This window comes from Sciurus vulgaris, assembly GCF_902686455.1.
Source record: "Sciurus vulgaris genome assembly, chromosome: 17".
In the NCBI taxonomy this organism is placed as follows: Eukaryota; Metazoa; Chordata; class Mammalia; order Rodentia; family Sciuridae; genus Sciurus; species Sciurus vulgaris.
The window spans coordinates 52,669,369-52,688,504 of NC_136478.1; the positions used below are offsets into that span (position 1 = coordinate 52,669,369).

The following is a 19,136-nucleotide window of genomic DNA, read 5'->3' on the forward strand; positions in this document are numbered from 1 at the left end:
AGGCGGGGCTCGGCGAGTTTCTCCACGCACACATCTGGCACTGTGGGTGGGGCCCGGGGCGAAGAGAAGCGCCTGCGCAGTTTTCCGTGGCCGCTCCTTTTCTGCTGAGAATTTGAAAAGTTCAGTGGAGAGAAGTGAGCACTCTTAAAGAACGAGGTCCCGTAGAGTGAACTGGGCAGCGGGAGACCTCGACAGTGGTGTCATTTCACAGCTGAAGAGTGATCATCTCTGAGAGAACAGCTTTGGAACCAGACACACTCTGGAGGTACTTCCCCTCTGTGGGCCTCAGTTTTGCTCATATGTAAGATGGGCTTGAGTAATATCCACGCCAAAAGCTGTTAAAGGAATTGGATGATATCACACACATAAAAGTGCCCAGCACAGGACCTGAATCACCGTGGGTGCCCATTATAAGCTGTTTAACACGGACATAATCCTTTTCGGTTTGTGAATTTGCTTTTCTTTACCCCTCTACCTTGGTTTTCTTTAATGATAGTATAGGACACTTGGTGTGTATAAAGTCCAGGACCATGCATCTGTAGGGGACCATTGCCATTATCTGTTTCATAGGTGGGGAAACAGGTCCAGAGAAAGAAAGGGATTCTTCCTAGGTTATCGCTGCAGCACAAGCAGAGCCATTGCTGAGCCGGGTTTCCTGCCTCCCAAGGGGAGATAATCTCAGGGGTGGGAACCGGTCGGGGAAGGAGACCTGTTTCAGACACGTGCTGGCTCTGACCTTGAGTCACCTAAGTAGGGGCGGGGTGGCAACCACGCCCAAGGCCCAGCGGCAGGGGACGCGCAGATACCACATCCTCCACGCCAACTTCCCCTACAAACCTGCTTTAGTTGGTTCAGGTTGGGGAAGGGGAATCAGGATGGCTTCATGACCTGGGAAGGCAGAGATGGAAGGAGTGGAGGGACCATTCCTACCCTGAGTGGTGTGTGTGTGTGTGTTTGTGTGTGTGTGTGTGTGTGTAGTCGTGACTGAGTCTCACTGTTTTGGGAAGGGATTTATGATGGACGGCTTTGAGAGGTGCATGTAGGGATGGAAAGATCTATTGAGATTTTGAAGGAGGTACCATGACTTTAAGAACCCTGGTCTTAATGTTGGGGGGGGGGGGGGTATTTAAAGATGAAGGGGGGATTCTGGATGAGGGATTTTCCAGTCGGGATCAAGGGACAGCACAGTTGAGATGTAGGCCCTTGGTTGCCATTAGGAGTGGGGACAGTATAATGGAAGGAATGTCCATGTCACGATTATAAGAGGCCTGGGCACTACTTGGAAACGGGACGGTCGCAATTATAGTCCTTTGCTATAGGCAGCTGAGGGTCTAGTAGTGTGCGCGTCTGGGCCGTGATCAGGAAGGGGCTGATACGATATCAGTAGTTCCAACAGGTCGTGACGTGGGGCAACAGGGACTCGGTTGCTTAAGTCAAGGACGGGAAGTAGGGAGCCTGCAACCATGCGTCGGATGTAGCCAGGCTCTCGCCCTGCGCAAGCGCGGCACAACCGAGCCAGGAAGCTTCTGTTGGGGACAAGTCAGGTGGCCTGGGAGGGGTGGGGCTTGATGGTTTCTTTCTGCGCTTGCGCTTAAGGGGCGTGGCGGTCGCACCTGCGCGAGTTGGGGGAAGGAGGAGGAGCGAGGTGACGCAGGCGTAATAATAGAGAAGGTGCCAGAAAGATCCAAAACAAGTGGCTGCGGCCGTCGCCCTGGAGTCGTCGGACGCCGGAATCCGGTGAGGATCCAGAGAGGCCTAAGGGCGATTGATGGCGGGTAGAAGAAACCACTTGGGCGCTGGGGGGAGGGCGGGACGGCCCTTAAAAGGGCCAGAGGTCGGGTTCGGACAGTATCACCTGTCTGGAGCGAAAGACTGCTTTAGTCGCTCCCACTTGTAGGGTGCAGAGGGTCACTTTCGGACGGTACCTGTTGGGTGGAGTGGTGGGGCTAATTGAACGGTACCACTGGATAGAGCCAAGGACCACAACCGGATATTTACTATCCAAAGTCACAGTGCAGTAGACAAGGTGTCCTGGAATGGGCCTCGAGGCTTGTTGGGGCCTAATTACTTTGGTCGGTGGGGAGGCTATTTGGAACATACCACTTGGGGAGGGGCGTTTGGGCTTGGTTGGCCCGACTGATCTTAGGACCACCGGGGTCTGGCGTCTCGATCTGTTACTAGGGTACTTCGGGAGATACCACTTCCTAACATGGGAGGGGGCGGCTGAGACTGTTGGGGGCCGCCCTGTCCGGCCGGCCCGGAAACGGGTGGGGGACAGGCACGGACCAGTGTCAAGTCCAGGCCGCCGCGTCGCTGACCACAATGTCTTCCCCGCGGTGGGTTTTAGGCCCTGGTTCTGAGCTTGTTCCGCATCCCTCCCCCGGGAATGGCGCTGTCCGGGTCGACCCTGGCCCCGAGCTGGGAGGAGGACGAATGCTTGGACTACTATGGCATGCTGTCCCTTCACCGTATGTTCGAGGTGGTGGGCGGGCAGCTGACCGAGTGCGAACTGGAGCTCTTGGCCTTTCTGCTGGATGAGGCCCCCGGCGCCGCCGGAGGCCTGGCCCGCGCCCGCAGCGGCCTGGAACTACTACTGGAGCTGGAGCGCCGCGGACAGTGCGACGAGAGCAACCTGCGGCTGCTGGGCCAACTCCTGCGCGTGCTGGCCCGACACGACCTACTGCCGCACCTGGCGCGCAAGCGGCGCCGGCCAGGTAAGGTTGAATGGGAAGGTGCCAGACTTCCGGTGGGGGGAGGACCTTGCTCCTGCTGGGCTGGGCCTGGTGTGGCGCCCCGACATGAAGAGTACTGCATCAGACCGTCCCATTCCACACCCGCACCTCCCAGAGTGTCAATGAGAAACAACATGAGGGAGGCATGGCTTAGCGGGGAGTGAGTTTGTGAATTTTGGGCACGTCAGTAATGATTATTTCAACTGTTTATGAAGGGCAAACCAGGTAAAGTGGTAATCTCTTCATATTAACTGTCACCTTATGTCCTCCCAGTAATCCCAGAGGAAGTTCTGCTACTGTCCCCACTGTACTGGAGACAATAGGTTCAGAAAAGTTAAGCAGCTTGCCACATATTAGAACTGAATTCCGTGTTCTGGGCACAGAGGATGTAAGGTGATGGGGCAAAGGTGTTTATACCATGAAGTTTACATGGGGAAATCAGACATGAAAATAAGCAAGTGATGAACTCTTAGATACGTTTATAGATTAAAACAAGGGAATGGGATAGCCTTAGATTAGGTGACCAGTGAGGATTTTTTTGAGAAGATGAACTGAGACTATACTGCCAGCCAAGCGCAGATCTCAGGGCAGAAAATCCCAGGCAGAGAGAAAGGCAAATATCCAAGCCTTGAGATGGCAAGAGGTTGGCTTCATCAGAGACTAGTGGCAGAAGTGGAGAGGTCATGCAAGCAGGGATGGAGAGGTAAGCGAGAAGACATGTGCATCCCAAAGGGGCCAGTATATGGCATAGCTAAGAAGTGTGGGAGCCAGAATTCAGACCTGGCTGGTCTTCTTCAGAGTTGTGGTCCTTGGGAGAAAAGGAGAACAGTTCTGAGCAAGTGAGTTGCTAGGAGCATTTCAGGCTGCCAGGAGTCCTGTGCATGAATAGGCTGTTGGGCCCTTGGCTGGGTTATTGGAGGTGCAGTGACTGAGTGGGGAAGTGGGGATTATGGGCTTTTTTGACCCAGAGTAAGCCTGTGAGATTTGGATCACAGGAGAAAGGCACCTCTAGGGAAGGACTGACAGTACTTTTTTTTTTTTTTTTTTTTAATAAATATGAAGGTCAGGCTCTAGAAAAGATGATTTGGGGAACCTGCAGAGTTCTGCTTGCTTTTTGGGATTGTCAGCGAGGGGCAAGGGACCATTGCAGGGCTGCATGACAGTTGGAGCTACTGTAGATGTAAGTTGGGCAGCCTTGGAAGGTGATGAGTCCTTTGTCTCAGGAGGCTTCTGAATGACTTCTGGGCAGGAGGAGTTGGAGAAGGAGTGGGTGTTTGGGTCTGAACTCTGGAGTACTCAGGCACCTTGTGGCCCAGGAGTTTTTCCAGGGGTGGGAGTTGGGGCTGGACCTGGGAAGTTCAGAGGACTATGAATGTTTATTTCTGTCCTACCCCAGTGTCCCCAGAGCGCTACAGCTATGGCACCTCCAGCTCTTCTTCAAAAAGGACAGAGGGCAATTGCCGGCGCCGTCGGCAGTCGAGCAGTTCTTCAGATTCTCAGCAGGGCCAGTGGGACACAGGTGAGTCCTCTGGGTGGGCATGGTGGCAGTGTCCCTTTCTTCCTTCTGAGCTTTGATAAACCTTCCTCAACCTAGCCATGGCCTGAGGGGTGGTTCTGGCTTGTTTTTGAAGTGTGTCTATGTTTATTATTGCTACAGGAAGGAGCTTGTGTCCTGAAGCTACATATGGAGTCATTTCACATTTTAAATGGGCTCATGTTGTGGGTGTCATTCTGTACCTGGCTGTCATAGTTGAATGTGATTGAGATGTTAACGTTCAGTGCCTCCACTGGTTTACTTACTTTGCGCAAATTTATTTATTCAATTGAACCTCTCCCTCCCCATTTTTTTATTATGTAAAATTTTAAACGTGCAGAAAAGTTGAAAGATTAGTACAGGGAACACCATCATTTAGATTTAGTGGTAATATTTGCCCCCCCCCCCCTTAATGTGTATGTATATGCAGTTCTGAGTTTGCTGTCATACTCTTTGAAGGTAAATTACATCGGTAGGTTTCCTCTGAAGTCAGCAGGCATCACAATAAGCATACTGGCCTGAAGACCATTATTGTAACTCAGAAAATAATTACTAATTCTCAGATATTCTAATGGTTCATTTCCAAATCCATTAAGATCATCTCAGCTTCCAGGATCCAGTCATGATTGAGTTGTTATGTGTGTATGCAGTTGTTAGGGCTTTTAATTTCTAACTATAGAATAGAAACTTTCTATCCAGACTTTTCTTTTTGGTGGTACTGCGGATGGAACCCAGGGTCTGGCACATGCTAGGCAAGTGTTCTACCCCTGAATGACATCCCTAGCTTTTTAAAAAATTGGTGCTAGGGATGAAGCCAGGGCCTCATTCATGAGTACTTCCTCCACCTCTCAGGCACATCCTCAGCCAAACTTTTTCTTTTCTGACTTGTCAGCCCTACCAGGCTGATTGTTTTGTAGAATGTTTGTTTCTGGATTTGTGTGATTATTTCTTGATGTTATCATTTAACTTGTTCCTCTATCCCCTATATTTTCTGTGAAGTTGATATTAGGTCTGGAGACTTAGTTAGATCCAGGTTACATTTTGGCATGGATTCTCCACGGTTGATGCTATCTCCTTTGTATTGGAGCACATTATGGGGCATGTAAGGCCTGGTTGTCCCTTTGTGAGTGGGGAAATTTGATCACTTGTTTAAGGTGATAGCTTCAGTATTTATTTGTTGTAAAGCAACGTTTCTTTCCTTTTATTTTACAGTTAAATGATCTGTGGGATGGTAATTTGGCACACTTGATATTTCCCCAGCGGGTTTAGCATTTGTGGGTGTGCCCTGCCTGAAGCTAGTTTTCATGTTGGTATTTGTAAAATGGTGATTTTTCTAATTTTTTTTTCTCTTTATTAAATGGAATTCTTTCATCGGTGTTTTTCTTCTGCCTGCCCTCCCTCCTCTTTCTCAAGAATCAGTAGGGCGTTGTCCACTTACTTACTTTGTTATAGTCAGTCAGTCTTCCCAGGATTCCAATTGGTAGCCTCTTTTTGCCATGTCTCCATCATTCTTTGCGAGTTTCCTGCTTTGTGGCTCTGCAAGATAGCCTAGACTCAACTTGAATGTTTCTTTCCCTGGCCCTAGAATTGGCTATTTTTCAAAGAGCCTGGTTTATTGTGGGGGTGGGATGGAGGGGTGGGGAGGGTACTCAGGATTGGACCCAGGGCCTAACACATAGTAGGCAAGTACTCTGCCCTGAGCTACTCCTCCAGCCCTTTTAAAATTTTATTTTCAGACAGGGTCTCCTTAAGTTGCCCATGTTGTCTTCAAACTTGTCATCCTCCTGCCTTGGCCTCTTACTAGTAGTGTAGATATGTACCACTTGGGAGGCTGTGGCAGGAGGATTGTAAACTTGAGGCCAGCCTGAGCAATTTATGGAGACCCTTTCTTTTCTTTTCTTTATACCTTTAATCAATGAATGAATGAATAAATTTTTTTTTTTTTTTTTTTTTTTTTTTTTTTTTGCAGTACTGGGGATCAAACTCAGGGCCTTGCACTTGCGAGGCAAGCACTCTACCAGCTGAGCTATCTCCCCAGCCCGAATTAATTAATTTTTAAAATATTTTTTTAGTTGTAGATGCACACAATACCTTTATTTTATTTATTTTTTTATTTGGTGCTGAGGATTGAACCCACAGCCTCACACATGCCAGGTGAGCACTCTACAACTGAGCCACAACCCCAGCACCTTATTTATTTTTATGTGGTGCTGAGGATCAAACCCAGTGTCACACATGTGCCAGACAAGTGCTCTACTACACAGTGGTAGTGTGCTTTGTGCATTCACAAAGCCTTGGGTTCAATTCCTAATACCACAAACATAAATAAAAAAATAGAGGACTGGGGATATAGCTCCGTTGGTAGAGTGCTTGCCTTGCAAGCACAAGGCCCTGGGTTCAATCCTCAGTATGGCAAAATAAATAAATAAATAAGTTCCCATTAATATTTCTGAATTTGAAGTTAACATTACAAGGAGTTTTTAATATGGAAAATGTTGACTTTTAAGACACTTTAGATATATATTTATTTTATTCTACAACAATAAAGTAGCATCAAAATTATAAAGTCAATATCATTGTTGACTTGAAATGTAAGATTTGTTTGCATGTGCCTATAATCTCAGCAACCTGGGAGACTGAGGCAGGAGGATTGAAAGCTTGAGGTCAGCCTCAGTAATTTCTCAAGGCCCTAAGCAATTTAGCAAGACCCTATTTCAAAATAAAAATGGCTGGGGATGTATGTGACTTAGTGGTAATGCATCCCTGGGTTTAATCCTAGTCCTGGGGGTGGGGCTTTGTTTGTGATTCTTTTTGTTCTTTGATCATTTCGCACAGAGAGTTTGCATTCAGAGTGTTCTTCCTAGCTTCCTGAATTTTTTTTTCCTCTGAGTGTTCATATGTTACCAATGATGTATACAGTTAGATTCATTTGTTTCTATATGTGTTTAATTTTATAGGTTGTTACTTCTTGTTTTCTTTTAAGTTTTGAGTGTGTAAGACAGTTACTGACTAAAAGGAAAACTAAAGTGTGTTTTTAAAAAGTATTCTTAGAGGTGTCATTTCTAGCCAGGTGGGGTGGTGCGCCGTAATCCCAGCAACTCCAGAGGCTGAAGCAGGAGGGAGAACCTTGAGTTCAATTCCAAATATTAAAAAAAAAAAAAAAAAAAAGTCATGTCTATCCTTGCCTCCTGCAAGTGGTTCATAGCCAATTTCATTTATTTTCAATGTGTTCTTCCAGTGCTTCATCTTGCAAAAAGTAACACACATAATGTGTGGGTTTTTTTTGGGGGGGGATGGGTACTGGGGATTTAATTCAGCAGTGATTTACCACTGGATTATATCTCCCAGACCTTTGTAATTTTTATTTTGAGACAGAACCTTGCTAAGTTGCTGAGGCTGGCTTTGAACTTAAAATTCTACTATCTCAGTCTCCTGAGTTGCTGGGATTGCCGGTGTGTGCCACCACACCTGGCTACCTTCCAAATTATATTTTAGATAAAATTAAAACTCTTGTTAAATTTTTATTTTAAGCCCTTTTTAAATTTTATTTTAAGACAGAGTCTTGCAAGTTACCCAGGCTGTCCTCAAACTTCCTCCTGCCTCAGCCTCCAAGTCACTGGGATTACAGGTGTGAGCCTGCCCAGCTTATTTCCTCTACTTTCTTATGCAAAATTGGAAATTTATTTTGCCCCTTGTTTTATTCCCTCAACAGTCTATATCCTAGAAGCCATTCTTTTTCTTGTCAGACACTAGCGTCGTTTTCATGTTTGTGTGATTATAAACGATGCCCAGTATCCATTGGCATGCCTGTCTCCTGGTGTGAGTATACTGGGGCTTCTCTAGAGTCGGACCTGGCAGGGCTTGCGGGACGTAGGTGTACCTCTCTGCCCTTCCAGATGATGGTAGGTGGTACCTCTGTCTTCTCGACAGGGCCACTTCTAAAGGGGCTCCTTCAAAAGCTCATAGTACCCATAGTGACCTTGAGCTCCTCCTGGGCACCCACTTTGGAGCCCTGCCTGTCATCCTGGTCCTCAGCAGCTGCCCCTCTGTCTGTCCTCAGGCTCCCCACCAACCAAACGGCAGCGTCGGAGTCGGGGCCGGCCCAGTGGTGGTGCCAGGCGGCGGCGGAGAGGGGGCCCAGCCACCCCCCAGCAGCAGCAGGAGCCAACCAGGTCCACATCAGAAGGCAAAGTGACCTGTGGTAGGTGCCTGTGGGTCTTGGGATGCATGTTCAGTGCCCAGAGCAGGGTGTAGAGTTGGAGGGTAGGACAGACAGGCATTTGTCAGGAGCATGACATACCTGGCAGGTGGGCAGCAGCTCAGCCACTGTTCAACAGTGTAATTTTTGCTTTCTCTGTTGCCATCTTGCTTGTCTATATCCTGCCTGTAGTTGAGAGCACATCACATGCCACTTCCTCAAGGAAGCCTTCCATGATAACCCTCTGCCTCAGTTTCATTTGTTTGTTCAGCAAACATCTGTAGGGGCTACCTTTTTAACAGTCATCACTTGTTCAGTGGTGGATATTGCAGAGATAGTAAAACAAGGACCCCAGGCTGCCTGAGTCACAAATTGGCCTCAACACTTAAAACCAAGCTTTCTGACCTTGGGTAGGTGCCTGAATCTCTCGGGGTCAGATTGAACATTTATGATAAAACAAGGCTCCTAATGGTCCTGACTGGAGTTACGAGAAAAGTGCTTGGCCCAGGGCACGTGATGTGTGAAGTTGTTCTTAGTCTTGCTGTTGCTGGACATCAGGCAGGACTGCAATAGGGCAGTTCTCGCACAGCTGATCTTAACAGTCAGGTGACAAACCAAAACTTTAGAGGATGATAGGTGCCATGAGGAGAAAGTGAGGAACAGGTCCAGAAGAACCAGGCAGGCCACGGGGCAAAGGAGAGTTTGGATTTTTGTCTTTGATTCTGGGGCTGTCAGAGGGTGTTAAGGGCGTAATGTGACCTGATGCCTGTTTTTTTCAAGGCACTTCTAACTCCATCTGGAAATTGAGTGAGGGAGTTACAGTTTGTACAGAGCTTAGAGTAGTGCTGGGCTTCTAGAACACGCTCTGTTGGGTGCCTGTCTAGTGCATGAAGTAATGCGGAAGCTGTGAAATGAGTGGACAGACTGTGTAGTCCCTTGAGGAGGAGGGCAGAGGTCTGGCCTGGGGTAGTCAGGTTGGAGAGGGTGGGAAGGGGTGGGCCAAGGAATCAAGGGAATATTTTAGACATATAGGGCATTACTACAGACAGGTGGGTGAGATGTTGGGGAGGGTGCTGCTGTGGAGACTCGCATGACTTGCCCATGAGAAATTTGCCTGGTCCTATGGGGAGGACGTCGCCGTGGACCATCTCTGCCCTTCTCTCTGGTACTCCCTTTTAGTTGGGCAAGCCCAAGGACGAAAGGGGATCATGTATGATTTCCAAGCTACGTTCCCAGACTGCAGGGGAGACAGATGAGGGAATGTGGCAGCCAGGCTGATGGTGGTGCCATGAGGAGTGTGAGTACAGGGTGCTGGGTGTGCAGGGGATCCCTCTGACCAGCCCCAGGACAAGGTTAGGGACGCTAGAAGAGGAGCTGGGAAGGGCACTCCTGGCAGTGACCCTTAAGTACAAAGTGTCCACAGCAGGACGTAGACAGGGTGAGTCTGTTGGGAGAAGAGATTTGTGAGTGGGAGCAGGGGAAAGGCGGTCAGTGGGAGGCCCTGGAGGGTCAGACTTTACTCTGGGAGTGGGGGGAGCCCTGGAAGGTCCATTTACTCACTCCTTCACCTGGTCTTCATTATTGAATATGATCTCTATGCCAAGCACTGGCCTTGGCTTTGAGGCGGAGAAGTGTCTAGCTTCGAGGAGCTTACCAGATAGTGGGCCAGACAGATAACTCGCAAATACATCAGCATATCATGTAATGTCAGCTGGTGGTGACTGCTCTGGAAAATCATACAGCCAGGGAGGGGACCAAGAGCCATACATGCTATTGGGCCTGAGAAGCACCCCTGCGCAGAGCCTGGGACCAAATGATGCGAGGAGGGAGCCCCAGGCATCCTCGAAGCAGGGAGCGGCAGAATAAGCAGCAGGTGCACAAGAGAAAGGATTAGGACAAAGAGACTGATGTGGAAGCTAGAAGTCAGGAAAGTTTGGAAGAGCCGGTGGCATGCTTAGGCCAGGGCTGGAGTGGAAGTAGACATGGAGATATGGGGCAGCTGTTCAAGCGTAAGGGATCTCACCCTGTCCCATGAAGGACATACACTTGCTCCTCCTAGTGCCCAGGGTGGCCTTCCAGGCAAGTGGGTGTCAAACCTACTTCATAGATGAGGCTGCAGATTCCTGTGCTGGATGCTGGCAGGAAAAGAGCAACAGAGCCAGCCCTGTGTCCTCATATACCTCCTGGCTTAAGGGGGTGACTGCCTGGTGGTGACTCTCCCCCAAGTCAGGTGGTAATTACCAGAGCAACCAGGCTGGCTGGGTGGATGAGGGAGTCACTGCCTTGGGGAGTACAGGAACAGGCCAGGCCAGGCTTCAGGTCTCTTCCCTGAGGCCAGGAGGATATTAACCAGGGTGTGGTTGGATCTTGCCAGGGATGGGCACACAGGGTTGATTGCTGACTCACCAGGCAGGGTGGGGCTGGAGTGAGGCTTTCCCCATGTGGGCCCCAGTTTCCCCTGAAAAGATGGGATGCCTTACCTTTAAAGAGGCCACAAGGGCCAGTGCTACAGGTGGAAGGAAGCCCCTCCTGACCTAATTGAAGAAGAGGCTTACCATTCTTGTTCCTCCAATCTGTGACACTTATGGGGGTTGACGGCTGTCAGCTGCTTCTATTGAGGACTAGAACTAGACTAAACTCCTCTAATGTCTGAGTGTGTGAGAAGGGTACTTGGGGATCCTAGGCTTCATAATAAGACCTCTGATCTTTCTCACCTCAGACCCATCCTGTTACTTGCCTGACCTTGAATTCTCAGGTAGCCATTGAGGGAGCCGGTAATGCATCCCTTTTGCAAAGAAGGAAACAGGCCAAGGGAAAGGAAGTCATTAGTCTGAGTGGCAGCAACAGAGCTAGGCTGAAGCTAGGATTTATTAATTTGTTTATTCTGCATGCATTTATAGAGGACTTAATACGTGCTAGGCACAGTGGGCCTGGGAGGCCTCTGCCTTCACTGAGATGTGTTCTGGTAGGAGGAGAAACCCAAGTTAGATGTCAGGAAGTGTTCCTCAGAGGGGACAGTAGGAACAGAGGCCGAAGTGGAAGCGTGCCTGTGGTAGTCAAGGGGTTGCAAGGAAGCTGGCAAGACTGAGACTGGGGCCACGGGGAGACTTTTGGAAGATGGCATGTAGTGCTGGCCCTCGTGTGGTGGCAGGAGAGGTAACCAGGGCAGATCTTCCAGAGTCTTTGCATTTTTTGTTTTTTGAATTGTGGAAGCAGTTGGAGAATTCGAATGGCAGGATCAGCTTTGCTTGCCCCACCCCAACTTTTTTTGTAGAAAATATTCTGAAGCAAGTCAGCTGGTGTAACAACCCCAGGACCTTGTCATCAAGCTTTGGCAGTTGTCAACTGTGGCTGATATCTCACGAGCCTTGTTGTTTTGGAGTCACTTTTGGTTGTCTTTATATTTTATGGGCAGATGTTCTACTGTGTATCTCTATAACAGAACAATTCCTTAAAACATTATCATACCAAAAAATTTAGTAATGATAATTCCTATGTGTCACATATCTCAATAGTGCTTAAATTTCTAATCAGCTCATAAATGTGGATTCTCTGAAGTCTCTCCAAATCTCTAGAATCCCCTGCCATTCCTCTTTGCCCTCTTGCATCATTTGTGGTATTTGTCTTGCGATATTTCCTGAGGTAGGGCTGATTTAACACTGTCGATTGTCCTGGGAATAGACAGTTGGGTCTGAAGAGGCTTGCTCAGATTCTGGTTTGATGTTTTGAGTCCCAGGCTCACTTTTAGGCAGTGGTGTGTTCTTCTGTTAGGAAGCGGGCAGGGGCTTCCTGGAGATCCTGGAACCAGGTGAGGGAAGAGGGTGCAAGGGCCCATCTGGGAAATGGGCAGAAAGTGCGAGCAACTCTCCACTCTAGGAAGGTAGATCCCCCAGATGTACTGGGGTAGGAGCATTACCCACTGCTGCCAACTTGGAAATAGTTCAGCCAGCCCCCGGCCCAGGTCACACAGATGCTCATCCTGCCTCGCCCCTCACTGCCACACCTGGACCAGTCCATCCACTTTTTCCCATATCCTTCGCTTCCATCCTGGACAGTCATCAGAGGCTCTGGCCCTGTTGCTGCCAACTGCCACTTCCCACAGAATGACTGGAGTCATGTCCAAGTCAGGCAGTGCCATCCTTCCTTCATCCCAGGCCTGGGCTCAGAGCTGTGTTTTGCAGCTGTGTTATTCGCACCATAGCCCTTGAGAACTGGTGCTGGAGTGAGCCTTGTTTTATGGAGGAAGCCCACTGAAGCACAGAGAGGTGTGGTCATTTCCAGAAGCTCCAGAAACATGGTATTCTGCTTGTGAGTGATACCAGACCTCTGACCCTGCTATCTCTACTCTTCTACCATGTTCTGGCCACACTGGCCCCTGGGCCTGTAAACCTCCCAAGTTAATTTTCCTCCCTGATTTACACAAGTGTCTCTCTTCCTGCCAAGAAAGCCATTCTTTCCTTTTCTCCTGGCTAAAACTCCATAAAAAATTTACTTCAGGTGTCATTTCCTAGAGAGGAACTCTCTGATCTTGTCTAAATTGTAACTCATTCTGTATCATTCTTTCCCTGTCCTCAGGATGTCTTAATTATGCATCTTGTATATGCTTCTGTGAGAGGCAGTGAACAGGATGGGGTAGTTAAGAACTGGGCTCTGAGCCACATACCTTGGATGGCATTCTGGCCTCAGGCAGGTGACTCAACCTCTATGCCTCAGTATCCCTAGATGCAAAAAGAAAATAACAACAGCATCACCTCATAAGGTCCTGGGATGATCAGAGGGTGTGCAGCCCATAGTAGACATCACGAGTGGCACCTGTTTTGGTGCAGAGTCAAGGAAAGGTGGTATGTAAATACATGATTCAGGGCTGGACTGGGGTGGAGTGGTCACCCCTGGTTCTCCTCTTCCAGGGGGAGCCTCCACCTACTCCCTCCTTGTGCCATGGTCCCATTTTCCACATCAGCTGCACTGTGTTCTTGTGAAGGATTTCTTCGTGTGTCAATAGGGATAGTGAAAGTGCCCAGATGATTAGGTAGGCCAAGCTAGGGAGAAGCCAAGGGCAGGGCCTGGTACTTGGAGAGTGCTCCCCCCAGCACATCTCTTTGTCTCACTTGCAGCAGGTCCTTCATGTTACCCTCATGTGTCTGGTACTCAGTAAATACCTTTTATTTATTTATTTATTTATTGGTACAGGGGATTGAACTTAGGATACTCAACCCCTGAGCCACATCCCCAGCCCTTCTTTGTATTTTATTTAGAGACAGGGTCTCACTGAGTTGCTTAGCTCCTCGCTTTTGCTGAGGCTGGCTTTGAACTTGCCTCTTCCTGCCTCAGCCTCCCACGCTCTGGGATTACAGGAGCGTGCTACTGCACCCAGCCAGTAAATATCTTTTGAGTGAGAGCTTGAGCGAGAGCTCATGAGCCTGCCCTGGCCTTGTCCTCCATTCGTCCCCTTGTGGCAGGCACTCTGCATGAATAGGTTTCCACATGGGGCCCTTAACACCCTGGCTGAGAAGGGTGAGCTGGGAGATGATCAGCTGGGTAGGAAAAAAGGAGTCCCTGAAACCTAGCCTTGGTGGGTGAGTGGAGGTATTGGGGGCAGAGGAAGAGGGATAGGCCATTCTGTGAAGGAGTGAGGCATGGGAGAATGTAGCAGTGAGGGAGTTGATGAAGGAGGAGGTGGGCTTAGGGACCTAGGCGAGAGAAGTGAGGGTGTGGGCAGGGGCCATGGGGGCAGAGAGGTGGGTGTCGACATCGCAGTTCCTGTTTTTGGGGCATTCCTGTGTCATAGGCCAAGTCAGGCACTGGCGAGTTGCCTCATTTTATCCTCATGCCTCCACAGTGCAGCAGGGACCTCTTGTTTGTTTATCTTTTTCAGATGGGGAAACTGAGGCTCAGAGAGGTGAGGTCACATACCCAAGGCCCCACAGCTAGAGTGGCAGAGCTGGGATTCACCTCCAGGTCTGTGGGATTCTGCTAGCTGGTTCTGCCTCTGTTGCTGCCCTGCCCTGTGTGGCCTTGGGCAGGTGTTGTTCCTCCCAGCCCCTGATCCCCACCCACATTGAGGGCATAGCTAGGCACTTAACAGAGTCAAAGATGAGGGCCCTTGAGCTTATCTGGTCCTCAGGGTAGAGGGAGATGGGACCAAGGGCCGTGGGGTACCTGGGGACTGGGGCAGGGGAGGCTTCCCTGGGCCTTGAGTGGAGGCAATACAGTTCCCCTGGAGGCAGAAAGAGGAAGGGTTTGGGGTGGGAGGAGGAAGTGGGTGGGGTGAGAAGTTGTCCGGGGTGCAGGGTACTTGCTTTCTACTTTTCTGCTGACACTCCTATGAAAAGTGAGCAGAGCACTTGGCAGGAGACTTCCTTTCCCAGGACTTTGCTTTCCTTTCTGTTAGATGGGTTGACAGTAGCCCCTGCCCCTCAGGGCTGACCGCTGTATTCCCAGATGCCAGACACTTAGCCTGGCACAGCAGTCGGCAGCCACCATTCTTAGACACCCATGTGCACCAGGCGAGGCACTAGCTTATTCTTTCTGTTCATTGCTGTCTTTTTAATTCTCTTTAATGGCTCTTCACAGGAAGGGATTATGACCTGATTTAGGCAGGAACCTGTGATCAGAGAGGTTGTGACTTGTCCCAGTTCACACAGCAGTGCCTAAGGTCCTGAGTTGGAATCAGATCCTCCAACTTAGAAACCTGTTCTCTGGGACTGTGGCTGTAGCTCAGTAGTAAAGCTCTAGCCTAGCGTGTGTGAGGTACTGTTTGATCCTCAGCACTACATAAAAATAAATAAAATAAAGGTGTTGTGTGTCCATCTACAACTATTTAAAAAAAAAAAAAAGAAGCCTGCTCTCTGGGCAGAGAAGGTTAAATGCTGTTTGTTGAACACTGTCATTGCCTGACATGCAACCTTGGGCAAGCTACTTCACTTCTCTTTGCCTCCATTTCCTCATCTGTAAACTGGGGTGCTGACTGGTCCTGTCTCACAGCGTCCTTTGTGGATTAGAGGAGATCTTATGATTCAGGCCTTGGGAGTAGTGCCAGCAGATAGTGCTCTGAGTGTTTGCTTGTCTGCCACTGCAGTTCCAGCATGCAGCTCGTCTTTGGAGTCACCCCGTGTTGGCAGGGTTTACCAGCCCCACTTCACAGGCGGAGATTCAGTCGTCCCAGGAGAGGTGATAGGCCCAAGTTCTCGCTTGTAGGGACAGCCTCAAAAATCCTGTGTCCCATGCCCTGCCACCTCATCTGGGCAGATGAAGGTAGAATTGTAAGTGACAGAAGTTCAACTCAAACAGGTTTAAGCAAAAAAGAGAATAGATTATGCTGGGTGTGGGGTACTCGCCTGGTAATCCCAGCTACTCAGATACTCTGGAGGTTGAGGTGGGGGAATTGCCAACACCAGTTTGAGGCCAGCCTTGCCAACTTAATGAGACCCTGTCAAAATAGAAAACAAATAAAAAGGCTGGAGGTGTAAGTCAGTGGCAGAGCGTTTGCCTAGCATGTACGAGACCCTGGGTTCCATCCCCGGCACCCCGCCCCCCAAAACAACAGCAACAAAAACAAAACAAAAAACAGGAATTGATTGTGGCTGACAATGTAGGCCTGGTGTGCCTGATGATTCTTCTTTGACCACATGAGAAACTCTGGAACCTTTCCCCTGTACCCTTGTGTGGACTTTGGTCTCCTTTGGTGGCACAGCAGCCCCCAGCAGCTCTAGGCTTACCGCCGTCTTAGTCTTGGACAGAGTGCTTGCCTCCCACTGGGGCCTGCTCAGGCTCCTTGCCTGCCTGGAGCTTGCTGAGAGGGTGCAGATGTGGGTGGCCTGGGACTCTCACTCTGAGGGGTGGTACGAGGCTGGTTGCCTGAAGGCAGGTCTGTGAGTTCATGCATTGCTTCATTCACAACTCACACTAAGTGCCTGCTGTGTGCCACAAGGATGTACCAGTGAACAAAACAGACAGCAGATCCCCTCCTTCAGGGAGTTCTCGTTAGGGGAGACGGATGATGGTTCAGTATTAGTCTGTGGAGTAAGTTAGAAGGTAATAAGCACCTTGGGAAAAAAGAGCTGGTTGGGGCAGTGCCTGGGGAGGTGGGTGGCAGGTGGAGTGTCACAGGCCAGTCAGGTGTGCCTCATTGGGAAGGGCATGTTCAAGCAAAGATTGCAGGATTTGGGGGGGTGGGCCCAGTGGAGATCCGGGGAAAGTACCCCTGGCTTGGGGAGAGGCAGGGATCAGCCTGAGAGTGCCTGGTGGTTGAGGAGCAGCAAGGACACTAGGTCTGGGAAGGAGCAAAGGGATTTTCGTTATTACTTCACAGTCCTTGGGTGTGGCTTCTGGAAGGGGGCAGGGGGCAGGCCTGTGGGAAGAGGCTGAAGGGAGGAAGGGTGTCAGGATGGTGGGCACCTACTGACAGATCCCTCCTTCCCCTGCAGATATCCGGCTCCGGGTTCGAGCAGAGTACTGTGAGCATGGGCCAGCCTTGGAGCAGGGTGTGGCGTCCCGGAGACCCCAGGCACTGGCGCGACAGCTGGACGTGTTTGGGCAGGCCACTGCAGTGCTACGCTCAAGGGACCTGGGCTCTGTGGTGTGTGACATCAAGTTCTCAGAGCTCTCCTATCTGGACGCCTTCTGGGGTGACTATCTGAGTGGCGCCCTGCTACAAGCCCTGCGGGGTGTGTTCCTAACTGAGGCCCTGCGTGAGGCCGTGGGCCGGGAGGCTGTCCGCCTGCTGGTCAGCGTGGACGAGGCCGACTATGAGGCTGGCCGGCGCCGCCTGTTGCTGATGGAGGAGGAGGGGGGACGGCGCCCAACGGAGGCCTCTTGATCTTGGATCTAGCAGGACTGATCCCACCTCTTCCGAGTCTCCGGATCACCTTTCCCCTTGAGAAGATGACCATCTCTGCCCCTACAGGACTGCCACTCCAGCAGCTCTCAGGACTGCACCGGGACAGCAGGCCCCTTGATAGCCTCTCCTACAGGATGTGGGTTCTGAGGCCTAAACCACTTCTAGCCAAGTTTCCTTCCCAAACTCTCCACCCCCACGTGTGTTCCCTTAGCCTTGGGAGGCTGGGGGCTCAGGCCTACAGACCTCCAGAGAGTGGGGGCATAGCTGCACACTCACCAAAGCCCCGTTGCACATTGTGTCTGTGGCCCCAGGCTGTCTGCGCACATGTGCATGAGTACACAACACACACACACACAGCCCCTCTGAAACCTTCCTGGGCTCCCTGCTCCACATACTTTTTTGGCCTAAGGGCTTCTCTCAGGATTTCTGATTTTACTGCCCCTACCTGGGCTTGGGCTTCAGCCACACCAGTGGGTCCTGGAGCTGGGGTGCCCATGGGGCTGCTCACCTTGCCCACACATCTCCAGCCAGCCAGGGCTCTGCCTGGTGTCCACATACAGACCCAGCTCTCTTCTCTTTCCCCTGCTCCCCAGAGCTCAGCACAGACTTGCACTTGGACCTTACCCAGAGTGTCACGTGTGGGTTTTGCAGCAGCATCAGATCAAGGTTGTCTGTTGTCTTTGGGGTCAGGGCCAGAATCAGTCACCTTCTTGGAAAGGAAAGGCAAACACTTGGGGGCTGATGGGAAGACCTTTTACAAGTGGCACCAATAAAACTGCCCTGGAAGGGGCATAGGTGGGCATCAGGCTCTGTAGGACTATTTCTTGATGTGCTGGGTGAAGGAATGTCCTGGGCCCGCTGTATGGGCTGGTGGGTGTTCGGGCTGTTGGATCATCTGCCAGCCTCTACCACAGGTTTGACCCGCTCTATGGACTTCAGTTTCCTCATCTGTCAAAGAAGAAAATACTGCTTTGGAATCATAAACTCCCTACCTTGTTCACACATGATTTGTTCCTGTATGCCCTTGTTGGGGGGTTCCCAGGATTTTTAATGAGCATAGTGAGGTAAGCCAGCTATCCCCACGGCTGATGGAGCCCTAAGGTTTAGAAACTTAAAAGGACAGGCATCCAGGGGTTCTCTGCCCAGAATCTCTCCTTGTGGCTCCTAACCTTCATGCCTGGCCATTCACCTTTTAACCTGGGTCTCTCTTCCTCTTTTTGAGGCCAAACACTTCTTCCTCCTGTGTGGCTCTAACTGAGGTTGTTGTGGCCTCCGTTCTTCCCCATCACCTGTGGAAAGGGCTCAGGAACTCCTGCTTACACAATACCCAGTTTTTCCTGTGAGGGGAAGGGAACCTGGGACTTGGCAGCAAATGGTCCTAGGGGTGTTGTGTGTCAGACCCTGAGCTGGGCTCTGCTGTGGACCCTGAGGAGCCAATCACCCTTTGCCTAGGCTTGAGAGAGTGGGGCTTTGGGTGGGTCATCCTTAGGGGAAGGTGGACAGGCATTCACAAGAGCTGCCCTTCGGGGGTTGTGTGCCCCTGACCCCTTGACTTACGTCAATGCACAGGATGGAGTGGCAAGTCTAGGAGTTGAGTCCTGTCCAGGCATCCAGGCTGGTCCAGCCAGCTGTTGTGCAATCGATCTCAGACCCTGCCTGTACAGTCTAGGAGGCCAGGGCAGTGGGGGGGAAGCAAAGTTCTACTGGGTACCCCTTAAGGTCTATTTAATAGTTACACTTGCTCCCACCCTTCCCTCCAGCTGGGGATGGGTGCTCTGGTCAGAGGAGTGTAGGAGTTCTTCCACAATCTTCTAGAATTTGAAGCTTTCCTCT

General features: G+C 50.3%; 1 protein-coding gene across 1 annotated transcript; it reads left to right on the forward strand.

The window, feature by feature from the left end:
* The first annotated feature begins 43 nt into the window (after positions 1-43).
* DEDD2 (death effector domain containing 2) lies at positions 44-18,110 on the forward strand. The gene is made up of 6 exons (XM_079118611.1): positions 44-265; positions 1,597-1,737; positions 2,348-2,714; positions 4,129-4,251; positions 8,327-8,467; positions 16,891-18,110. Exons 3-6 carry the CDS (start codon positions 2,387-2,389, stop codon positions 17,280-17,282), a joined length of 984 nt encoding a protein of 327 aa, XP_078974737.1. The 5' UTR covers positions 44-265; positions 1,597-1,737; positions 2,348-2,386; the 3' UTR covers positions 17,283-18,110.
* The last annotated feature ends 1,026 nt before the right edge of the window (positions 18,111-19,136 follow it).